The sequence below is a fragment of the Toxotes jaculatrix genome, chromosome 18 (assembly GCF_017976425.1).
Source record: "Toxotes jaculatrix isolate fToxJac2 chromosome 18, fToxJac2.pri, whole genome shotgun sequence".
Taxonomy (NCBI): domain Eukaryota; kingdom Metazoa; phylum Chordata; class Actinopteri; family Toxotidae; genus Toxotes; species Toxotes jaculatrix.
This window is the reverse complement of record NC_054411.1, coordinates 919,074-931,151: the sequence shown is the minus strand read 5'-3', so window position 1 is coordinate 931,151 and position 12,078 is coordinate 919,074. Positions and strand designations below refer to the sequence as shown.

Below are 12,078 nucleotides of genomic sequence, written 5' to 3'. Positions count from 1 at the left end.
TATATTTGTATATTTGAAAATATTTTTATATTTTATATACTAGAGAGACAACAACTGCCGGCAAAAAATTCCTTGTATGTGTTTGCGTACTTGGCGATTAAACCTGATTCTGATTCTGATTCTGATATACTACAGCACGAAAATAAACGTACTTAAGCACAGTAACCGAGTAAAAGTAACTTTCCTCTCCTGGCCAAGTTGCACATAGTTAAATCAAGTTTTAATAAACATAAAGAGAACGGACTGTGGGCCTGAGAAGATCAAGTTCTGAATGTGAAAAAAGATGCCAAAGTTGTGTATGTTGAGCAGTGTTTGCTTTGTGATGCAAGATAAATAAAAGCAAATCTAATCTCATAACATTGGTGTGGTGCATGTGTGCCTGGACAGCCTGGCACACAGGAGCGAGGAAACATGAACACAATTTTCACTACTGTCTTTAAGTTTTTGGTACACACAACAATCACTAAAAATGTACACTTCAGGTCCCTAAACTGGGCTGTTCAAAGCAGAAAAACCAAAACGACGGCTCTGAAACAGCATCTGGATATTTACACAGTTCTGAAGTGTGGTTTTCGACTGGCCACTGGATGAAACAAGAAAACGTTTTAAGTCGCTGGGAAAAATGTGCAACTTCTCTATTAGAGTACAAAATCATGTGTCCCATTTCCATCCTACAAAGTATATACAGTATACAGTACACTAACCTTTAAAGTATACTATTTTAGCTGTTAGTATACAAAAAATGAGAGTACTGTACTAAACCTTTAATACTAACAGGAAATGATTTAATATAAAACACCACTGCCAACTTCACACAGAAGAAGCTACACGTTCTTCTGGAAGTTTAACAGTTGCTCTGAATGAACCTGCGATGCTGCAGAGACACAGCCAGTGTTTCCCCATGAGACGTTCAGGTCTCTGTGGTTAACTTCACTTCTGCTGTGTGTCTGGAGGTGATTCTGACAAATACGGCTTCATCACTGTCTTTTGGTGTAAATCTGGTCTCCATATCTAAGCATCCATCACTTCTTCTTGTTCTCCTTGCAGGCGACCACATATCTCTGAGCCACATTCAGAGGAGGGGAGTAACCGTCGGCGTACGATGTGTCCTCAAACAGCACAGAGTAGTCGTCCTGAGGCTGTGGACAGACATACGCTGAGGTTAGAGGCTGTGGATTTGCAACACTGAAGATTTGGGTCTGTCATTATCTCACAGCTCTTGCAGCATCATCTGTATGTGTGTATGTGCGTGTGTTCAATTCTGCACAATAAGTGACAAGTACTTTCTCCTTTCGTTTGTTCAAACGCAGATTTTTGAAGCCGTGTGTCGTCGCAGCCTTTTGCCCGGGCTGAGGCGTCACATCTAAAAATACCGCTGAGCTGTGAGAAGGATCTCACCCTGTGAGGTGGGGTGTGGATGAGGGCCCGGTAGAAGCAGGTGGTCTGGGGGTAGAGGGCCAGCACCAGCTGGTCCTTACTGAACAGGGCCTCGGGGTCCGTCTCTGGGTTGGCCTTCCACTGAGGCAGAGGGATGATCCTCCGTCTGCTCAGCGTGTGTCTCCTGATCACACAAACACACAGTTATTAGCCACAAAGATGTTTGAGATACCAGATTTGTCTGAGAGAGGGAGAGAACAGTCTGGTGATATTCTACATTTTTCTTCGTCATAAAACGCTGAATGTCTACTGTTAACAGCCACTGTGTATCACAGCTTGGTCTGATTCCTCTGAGCCACAGAGCTCCTCTGTTTCCACAAACTGTTAAAACACGTCACTGATACACTGGTTCCAGTCTTTATGATAAGCTAGGATAAACTGTTCCAAGACTGTTCTCCTGTGGGCACCCATCAGCACAGGCTGCTGTATGAAAACATGAGGCTGACACTAATAAACTCATAAAAATGTCTGTATATCTTGTAACTACAGTAACCCTGTGTTTTAAACTGTTTATTAAATGTTTACATAATGAATAAGTAACTTAAAGAACTAAAATGGTGATACAGAAAAAAGATGGGAGAGATGCAGGAGAGTCAGAAAACAGAGAAGACTGCAGACATGTTCATGATAAATGTTAGAGAGGGAAAATATCAAGCTGCTGAGAGAACTCACTCTTTGCCCTCTTCATCAATGTCATCCACTTCGTATCTGGAGAAAGAGGAAAGAAAAGTCAGATCTGTCTGAGAACATTCATCATCATCTGATTTCCTGTGAGTCCAGGTGTTCTTCAAATTCAGTCCAGCTGTGATTTCACATCCTGAAGGTCAAATCCTGATGTCTGGACGTCTTACAGTGTGGGGACAAAGTTACGGGGTGTGTGTCTGTGTTTGAACTGTGTGATGTTCTCACTTGTTGGTGGAGTGGTTGTAGCTGACCACCTCAGCCAGGATCCACTGCTCGTCTCCGTCCACAGCTTTCACCCTCGCTGCCACCTTGTCACCCTGTTTGGCCACATAGTCGCTGCTGGCTGGAGTCGCCCCACACAGAGGAGGGGGGCTGAACACAGAGGGTGATACAGTGACGTTTCACGCTTTATCAGTGTGTGTGCATCATACGAGTTCCTCAGCTGTTAGTACACAACTTATTTTAGCATTCATGATTTTAGCTAGTACACACACACACACACACACACACACACACACATACACATACACACACACACACAGACACACACACATACACATACACACACACACACACATATATATAAAGCTTTCCTCATTGTGAAGCTACCTTTCCCCTGGCTTTCCAATCCACAGAGGAAGTGTCATGGCCGACTGCTGGAGGAGCGTCATCAGGACGCCGCGCCTCATTGTCTTCCTGGGGGGGTCGCTGTCGCTGTAAACTCCTGCCATCTTAGCAGCTGCAATAAATAAATAAATAAACCAAATCTGATATTTCATAAATGAATAAACACAAACTTACAGAGATCCAGATCTTAGAGAACAAAGGCTATGTATTTGAATTGTGTATGTTTTCATACCTATCCTCCTCTCCTCCAACAAAGATTTGATTTCTGCAATTTTATCTAGAGCATGACGCAGAATGCTGCAGGGGAAAAAAGAAATCAGTGGACGAGGCTAAGGGACTTTCTTTGTATGCTCTGCAGAGTTCAGAAGTGTTGTAGAAAACGATGAAAATATGTATGATTGCTTTCTATTAAAGTTTCTGGACAGGGCCATAGAGGAACATCGGGCTGTGGTTAAAGCATGTGGCCACTCACCTGCACTCTGCCTCAGCATCTGCTTTGGCCGTGGTGTACAGTCCCCTCAGCTTGGTCCGGTAGTATGGAGAGGCTGGAGGATAATGAACTGAGTCATATACTGTAACAGCAACTAATAAATCATTTGAAAAGCTAAATTAGGTTAAAACAATATTAATAATAAATACAGTGCATTGGGTGTAAGTCACACAGCGTCTGGAAATGGAAAGACGTGTTAACAATGACTGACTTTTGTTTTCTGTCTGCATCCTCTCGTGTGTTTTCTGGATGTTGAGCAGATTGTGTTCACTGCGTGATCTCTCCTCCTGAGAAGAGCACAAGGATTATTTACATCTGGTTAGTTTGAAACAACTGACTCAGCATCCTGCCCAACATCTATATTAAAAATTGACATAACGCCACCCACCCAAGTCTGTCACAAAGCACAGGAAAACTCCTCATCATCAGTGTGTAAAGTTAATAACTAATGCCTCTGTCTTACCTGGGTCTGTTTGATGAGCTGATGGAGCTCCGTGAGCAGCTCGGCAATCTTGGTATCAGCTGACATGTCCGTACCTTTTAGATTATGACATTCAGATCGAGTCTTGTGTCAGCATTGATGATACTTACGAAACCTAACTTAAAATTTTGTCAATTTAAAGACAAGACGAACTGTTTTTGAAGGAGAAACAACTTGAATCAGTACGTAAGAGGACAAACAAAATCGTAATAATTTTACCATAGTGTTAAAACCTTGCATCAGAAGAAAGCCGAATTAATAAGCGGATTCAAACATTTTAAATCACGCCGTAGTAAGTTATAAGATTCTCTGGAAATCAGATCGTATCGGACTTGAGAGATTTCTTAATAAGGTTCTGTACAAGATTCTCTGATGTGAAAAAGGGCTTCATCTTGAGGCTACGGCAACAACTGTGAAATTTAGTGCAGAGAAAATGTGTAACCTTGTTTTATAAGTTTGGCTTAAATGCTAAAATTACCGCAGGTGACAGAAATAAACACGGTTTGATGGCTGTAGTGTTCGGCACCTGGGTTAGCAACCGGTTTGTTTCGCTAACATTAGCCAGGTTGTTGGCTGAACTGTGAGATTCGTGCTCATGAAATAAAAATATGAACACTACACACTTACACTTTGATAGCTCAATATACATAATGCGCTTTATATTTCCCTCAACATAATCCGTAAGGTTTCTTACCGTGATAGTTTTTCTGTTTATTTACTGTCGGCCTGCTAACAGCACGGACTAGCTTCTTCTTCTTTGATTTCACCGGGAGTCAGTAAACCAGCGTTGATCCGCACACTGCCACCAGCTGGAGGAAAGTGCAGCTGCAGATTTGCCACAGAAAATGTGGGCCCACCTTCTGATAAGGCACCAATTAGAAAAGGTTTCAGCACTGTAATTTATTTATTAATGGTTCATAATGAACTTTCTAATGCTTTTTGATCAGTTATGAGCCATTAATAAGAACAGCTTTGGGGTCGCCAGGTTGTGGAAAATCCTCCCTCAGCCATAAATCTTATGGGCAAGAGCTGCAGGACATCTGGACCACAGTTAATGAATGCTGCATCCTACAGGCCGTTTAGAGTTTTACATATTAATAAGCTGCAGCTGAATGAAAGCTGCTGTTTGAAGCCTGTCTGTTGTTCTTCACAGGACCTGCTGCTTTGGCTCGCTCTGTTCGGCCTGTGCCTGCACACACTGTGCTGTCATCACACTTTGACACCAGTGGGCCTGTGAACTGATGATTAACATCTGCTGCAGTGCGACTGTCGGGCCAAAACAGAGGGCAGTGCATAAAAATACATGTTTATGAATCAATTATTTATGAATGATTTGAAACAGAAATCAGGGAGTGTATCTTCAAACAGAGTGATCATTGTTCATTAAGCATGCATAGGTTAACCTATTTTAAACAGTGTGTGTGTGGTGAGATAAAGGAGGTTGTGTTTACATGGAGCTGCAGTGGTAGTTAATATTAACCAGGACATGGTGAAATGAGGCCATGAAACCAACATCTTATCAGTCACCTGGTTTACTGTGCTGTGTGTACACTGAGTGTGTTACACGCCTGAAACGTGTGTGTGAGGACAGACCATAACAGCTCAGACAGGTCAGCTCACGCTTCTGCAAATATTTACTGTTCTGAGTCTGACGAGCCGACGAAGAGGAAGAGACAGAAAGAAGACTGAAACATCCTGAAATCAGAAAGCAAAGGCTGCTGCTATCTCTTCATGAAAAGCAGAGATAAGCAGGGAGCGGGGTGGTTATAAAACGCCTCCTCCTCGGCGTGTTTTGCCCCTGCTCCGGGACTGAAGGCTGTGTTTATGACAGGCAGTGACTCAGTGAAATGTGCCTGCAGCCTGAGTTTTCCCTCTCTCTGTCTCATGAGTGCGTCCTCTCCACACGTCTTCCTGCCTGCAGACACTCATGTTGCTCTCATCAGGAGCTCGCTGCTGAATTTTCCAGACTCGAGGAGGAGCCTCTGCAGGAGGCGGAGCCACAGCTGCTGGTTTTTACAGTAGAGGAAATCCAAGAACAGATGCTGCATGTTCCCACCCTGCATGATACCATGACACATCATGAGTCAGTGACAAACTCATCACATGATGAAACTTCAACATCACAACATCAACAGATTTCTTTCATATTTAAGTCACGATTTAAGGACATAAAAACTCAGCTCATCTGAAGAGTTTAACCTTTGGTGACTTCGGATGTGATTATGATAATTACAGGATTTTTAAAATGCGGAGGTCAAATCCCAGTTCACACCAAAAACACTCCAGAAGTTTTTCTGTGTATGTTTCATGTTACAGTTGTTTAGTTGTTCAGTGATATTTCTGGTTTTATTTTTCTTAATGATGCTTCAAAGCACATTTCTCACCATGTACAAGATTTAATTATAGAATTTAAACCACAGGTTTCATGAACTTGACCTTACCGGTTTACAGCCCCGATCCTCTGACTCTTGTCTGATGCCCTAATTTCTGGTGTAAGCTCCACAGCTGCTCTGAGATCAGCTGTTTCAGCAGCAGAATCTGAGAGAGTTCATTTACTCAGTTTTTGTTTTTTGTTTTGAGGTTCTGCTTCTTTACCTGAGTATTTTTGATTTCAGACATTTGATTTTTCCGGTGGGAAACATTTTACCTTTTTACCCATCTACATTTATCAGACTGCTAAATTAAAGGTTGTCAGTTGCCATGGAAACGTAGATGCTCAAACTTTCCATGATTCTGACACTTCTCATCCAAGCTGACATGTGCTTGTGGTGGAGAAGCTGTTTCTAAGGACAATCCTAATTCAAAGTTTTTTTTTAATGATGAGGACCCTGTGATATGGTCAAAAGCTCCAGGACAAGAGACGGAGTGGAGCTTGAGCGAGGGTCTTCTCTTTGTCACCATCAGTCCTTTCATTTGACTTTAACCTGAGGATTTCGTGCTGAAACAGTTCAGCTCTTTTGAAGTAAACGAATGAGCGAGATCTTTTTCTCCTCTGCAGTAAATGACCTTTGTCTTCTCGTCACAAACCAGAGTCAGCGACTGAAACCGGAGCTCTCTCGGCTCGCAGTCACGTCTGAAGTGTGTTTGAACCTCAGACCATGGCGGATGCTGGAGGCCTGTAATTACAGCGTGACAGATGAGCGGAGTCTAAACTCAGACGATGACAGGATGTTTCCCTCCACTGTTACAAACCGTGTTTGTGTTTACGGCTGCACCAGGAAACATTTCCTCATGTGAAAAGTCACGTATGTTATCACGTATGTAACACTGACCATGTTACAGCATTGGAACAGACGTCTGACCCTCATCCTCCAGAACGTCTCCCGAGCAGAGGTCAAGTTTCAGTCAAACACTCCTCCTCACATGTGGAGCTCTTATTCTCACAGAAAGAGGAAGTTGTCTCCTGTCTTTTCATACGTGTGTGTATCTGTGTGATACTCATGTGGAGGTCATCACTGAGCCATCTGGTCTCTGTTCCTGCTCATACGTGTTCATTCTTATCTGTATCTGTGTTTGATTTCAAACATACTCAAGTTCAAGTTTATTTGTCTTTCCAACTTTAAAAAAGGAAATGAAATCACGTTCCTTCAGAACAAGGTCAGTGTGTAAAAACATCAGGACAAGAAGATTTAAAATGTGCGACCTGAGTGCAACGAGATCTAAAAATAAAAACTAAAAACGATGCATGGGCACGTTACAGGAGTTCAGCAAGTGTTTTACAGCTTGAAAAATGTCTCAGTGACAATTTTTCTTTAGTTTAAAAGGCAAGAAATTATTTACAGAAAGAATTCATATCTGTGATCAAACACAGAATTTCTCCTTCTAAGTTTATTTCGTGCAAATCCAACTCCACGGAGCTGAATGAGGTCTGATGACCGGTCGGCACAGAGCTGGAAGTTATTTTCTTTCTTCCAACAAACCAAACAATCTATTTGCACTTTCACTCTCAGATAAGTTCAGTCCAAAGTTTGTTTTACAGTGAAACATCACACGGTGTTTCACAGCGTTCAGACGACTGACAGGAGATATGAACAGCCACAGTCTGGGCTGCTTCTAAAGGCAGGTCTGTGCAGACTGGGTCACCTGGACCCTGAACCGGGTCAGGGCCGTGTGAAGACTGCAGCTGCTGATAAACAAAGAAACTGCTGCAGAAATGAAGGTCAGACTCCACCGAGGAAATGTGGAGAGTCAAATGTAGGACGGCAATCACAGGAATCAGAGTCCATGTTCTAACACATCAGTCTGAAACCGTGTGCACACAGCACAATAATAAATAAACTATTTAAAAAGCATTTCTCCTAATGAGACCGTGACCCAACCCACAGCCATGTTTACAAGATTATAGATATTGTTTGTGCATTGTGTGCATGGTCCAAAAGGACGAGCTCTGAAATCCCTGTGATGTCCCTGTGAAGTGTGTGTGTGTGTGTGTGTGTGTGTGTGTGTGTGTGTGTGTGTGTGTGTGTGTGTGTGTGTGTGTGTGTGTGTGGAAGCAGGAAAGAAAAACGCAGGTGATAAAAATCAAGAACAAAAGCTTCGTGATTTTTCTGGAACAAACTGATGTGAAGTTGAACACTTGTCACAGCTGCTGCAGATGTTTGAAGCTGATGTTTGAAGCTGATGCAACATTTGAACAGCAGAGAGAGGAAACCTGAGCGGGGGGGGCGGTGTCAGGCTGTGGGTGCGGGGGGAGGAGCTGCATGTCTCCGTTATAAAACCTGACAGAGGCGCCTGGATGAAGCGTCCTGTTGTTTTCCTGCTCACACTGAGGAGAAAAGTTTCCGCTGTTGATTCTGTTTCTGAACTTTTCTGACAAACTTTCTTTCTCGGAGAAACAAACATGAGTCACGTCGACGTGAAAAACCTGAAGCCCACCAGCTTCGAGGACGAGTACTACGATGAATACGAATATTATAACTTAACGGATAAATATGCAGGTGAGGCGACTTGTCCTCCGGCCCGTCCAGCTCGGTCTCACCTGGACTGAATCTGACTCACTGCTTTGTGTTTGTCTCGTTTCAGAGGGCTCAGCCCGTAAAGGCAGGACGAAGAAGGAGGCCAGTGAAAACACCAACAGGCACAACCCCGGAGGCCATGAGCGCAAGATTGTGGAAAAACTCCAGAACAGCGAGAAGAAAGACAAAGAGTGAAGACTGAGGTGGGGCTGGTTTTGGACTGAAGTCAGAGATTACCCTTTGTTTGTGTCTGTGTGAACCTTAGCCGAATTCAAGACCGGCTTTTATTTTTGTGACTGGTAAAGTTACTGAACCATTTAATCTTCTCTGTACTTAAACAGAATCAGTAAAAACTTTAAATTTGCAAATCTGAGAATGACATCTGGCTTACGGACGTTCAGAACGCACACTGTTCTTCACCCACAGGATGAAGAACAGGTCTGTGCTCGAATAAAAGTGTGCAGGTCTGGTTTTATCTGTAGATTCCTGGTCACTGGTCAAGTGGCTGAATCATTTCTTGTCCTTCGTACATTGACAAGTCAGGAGAAAATTTTAAATCGGGAAAATTTCTTAATGACATTTAGCACATGAAACATGAGGGTGTAACAGTTCAGAGAGGCCTGTGTGCTGAGGACTGATTGTGACAAACACTCACCAAGTTGAACTTTCCCTTTAAGAGCGTTTTCTCCAGCTGCCCTTCCTCCACAGCACATAAGAGGATGTTGCTGCCAACCTGCAGAGAGAAGCATTAACTCTTTGTTCATGACTGAGTAGCTTTATGCTGAATGTCAGAGTGAGCGGCGTACTGTGCTGATAAAACCGCTGAACTCTGGGATTTCACACATCTTAAGATACTTTAAATAAATTGGCAAAATTCCAAATGAAGTCTGGCATGGAACCTTTGAATGTTGGCTCTGTCACTGAGAGCTTCAATAAGACATGCACCAATGTTTTGGCTTCCAGCTTCTTATTCTGTGTCATTGTGGTAGTTTTGTAATTTTATTGCCTCATAATTAATCAAGTCTATTGAATCTAAAAATTCAGGAATGTTGTGAAATACTTTTATTTATTGTTTTATTTGCATGAGGCTGCAGATACATTCAAAATCCCAGAGAAGAAATACAGTAGACCCTGCCTGAGTGTCCTGCCCTGTGTGGGACAGTGATGTGTGTTTTCAGTCAAAGAATAATCAGAGTGTGATCTTACTCACTGCAGGGCAACTCGGACGGCTTATCCCGGACACCGACCACGGCCTCCTTGGCGACAGAACGAGACGTGCAGACGGCAGGAGCGTCTTTGAGCTCCGATGGGCGAGGTTCTACCTGGGCGTGAAGAGGAGCCCGCACATCCAGATGTTGCAGCTTCAGTGTGGAGATCTTCATCATCTTCATCCTCAGGCAGCAGACTGTGGCTCCTCAGCCTGTAGGTGTTGTAAAGCACTCACCTGTGGTGGCGTGCACCTGGTCCCTGTTCGGACCACGATGGTGCACTGTGATTGTGGTGATGGTGATTTCTATGTGTTGACAAGTTTCAATGGATTTTTAAAAAGTATTTTTACTATTAAAAACTTTCTTTAAAGCGACTTCACCGTTTCTTTTGTCTCTTGTCAGCTGATTTTACAGTTTAAAGTTAATTTTACACATTCTATGATCAGGTAACACTTGATTGAAATCAAATTTTGGACAAATGATTCCTTGTCACAGGCTGAAGCTGTAAGGTGGAACTTACCACCAGCAGGTGGCAGCGACAGTCTAAGATCCAGAGACTGAATGTGAGGTGTGAACTGGCTGCAGTGTGAGGGGCTGTAACAGGAGCCTGATTGTGTAGTGAGGCTGAGTTTCTTCAGTGCATCAGGAAGTGATGAGCTTGTTAATTTTACCTTGAGCCGTTTGCTCCGTCAGGCTGAGCCACAGTCCAGCTTCACAGGAAGTGCTTCCATACGCCACTTTACATTTTGCTGCGTCAGGTTTTAGTGGAGATGAAGTTGTGCAACAGTCTGGAGTTAAAGAAACATAAAGACGAGCTCAGACTGAACTTCAGTGAAAGAGCTCAGCTCTGATTAAAGGGTGAAAACGACTAAATATTGATGTTCTTCACTGAGCCCCTGCTGAGAGGCTCCGTCACACGTCATCCCCATCTGTCTCTCCACACTTTAATTCTGTCACATTAAGGCCAAAAAATACCACGAAGCTCAGAGTGTTGGTGTGAAACCATCATCATCAGAGCAGCTACAGGCTGGAGATCAGTTTCATGTCGTCTTTGGTTGTTTGTCCAACCTGTGAAATCAGGGCTGGGTGATCCTACGGGTCCTGAAGGCAACACTTCCTGTTGGGCCTGAGGGAATGATGGGAACTTTTCACTGACATGTTACAGACAAAGGGAGCAAAAGGATGAAAGACGTTTCCAAAGGTAAATAATAACAAGAAAAACAAAAACTCCATCATCTTAGAAGTCCTGAGTTCCTGAGGCTCCTTTAAGAGGTCAAAGGTCAAATGCAGCGATGCCAACCCCGTCTCCTAGGAATGATGTTTATGTACAAATAAATTACAACAAAAACATGTTTGTATGTTAACAAACCTGTTTCTTTACATTGAGCCGCCGTCTCTCCTGGACCACAGATCCCGCTGTGATGTGTTTGCTGTCACAGTTTAGTTTTATAGAGCATCATTTGTGAGAGACAGGGCGGGAGATGACTGAGCTCACTCAGTGTGCTGCCTGTAAATCCCTGCAGCCAGGCTCCAACGTCTGCTGAGGAGCCTGAGTCCAGTGTCTGTTCAGTGTTATCTGCAGCAGCGTCTCCTCAGCCGACAGTGGCTGAATTTAAATGAAGCGCGGTGTAAACCTGGAGTGTCCGGTTCATCGACCATCTGCTGCTGTATGAAGACAGAAGACTAGAAGAGCAGAGGCGGGACGCTCCACTCGGTTTGTGTCGGTGCTTCGGTTCAGTCAGACCACAGCAGCGTGCTGACTGTCACATTCTCCACTGACACTCATTTATCTTTTTATTATTTCATATCTGATGTTTTACCAGAGAACCGGCTCTCGGTCACTTCCCTCTGTCTTCATGCCCCCCCACCCCCCCTGCAGGTCTGCCGTTCTTCATCCGCCCACCAGGCGGCTCCGGCACTTTTTCCTGTTCACATTTCCACCTGTCACCTGCTCTACACCTCCGCACACCTGAGCTTCCCTCCCCTCTCACACACCCAAACCAGTCCGCAGTATAACGTGGCAGAACAAAAGGCTGAATTCTGATTTTTGTATGAAAGGTTAAAAATCTTTGCAGAGTTCAGACTCTGAGGAGGAGGAGGAGGGTGTGATACACTCAGACCTGGCCACGTCCTCACCTGCGCACAGCTGACCAATCACTGAGCGCAGTGGGTCTACTGTTGGACAGGTGGTGGCAG

The 12,078-nt window shown here is 43.8% G+C and overlaps 2 protein-coding genes across 2 annotated transcripts; one reads left to right on the top strand and one right to left on the bottom strand.

Moving 5' to 3' along the window:
• Positions 1-421: 421 nt before the first annotated feature.
• sgf29 (SAGA complex associated factor 29) lies at positions 422-4,480 on the bottom strand. The gene is made up of 10 exons (XM_041062467.1): positions 4,414-4,480; positions 3,702-3,775; positions 3,450-3,525; positions 3,221-3,293; positions 2,981-3,045; positions 2,731-2,860; positions 2,347-2,493; positions 2,110-2,145; positions 1,399-1,561; positions 422-1,139 (listed from the first exon to the last, which is right to left on the bottom strand). Exons 2-10 carry the CDS (start codon positions 3,765-3,767, stop codon positions 1,023-1,025), a joined length of 873 nt encoding a protein of 290 aa, XP_040918401.1. The 5' UTR covers positions 3,768-3,775; positions 4,414-4,480; the 3' UTR covers positions 422-1,022.
• Positions 4,481-8,444: 3,964 nt separating this feature from the next.
• nupr1b (nuclear protein 1b) lies at positions 8,445-10,256 on the top strand. The gene is made up of 3 exons (XM_041061716.1): positions 8,445-8,656; positions 8,742-8,877; positions 9,890-10,256. The coding sequence occupies exons 1-2, from the start codon at positions 8,560-8,562 to the stop codon at positions 8,867-8,869; spliced, it is 225 nt and encodes a 74-aa protein (XP_040917650.1). The 5' UTR covers positions 8,445-8,559; the 3' UTR covers positions 8,870-8,877; positions 9,890-10,256.
• The last annotated feature ends 1,822 nt before the right edge of the window (positions 10,257-12,078 follow it).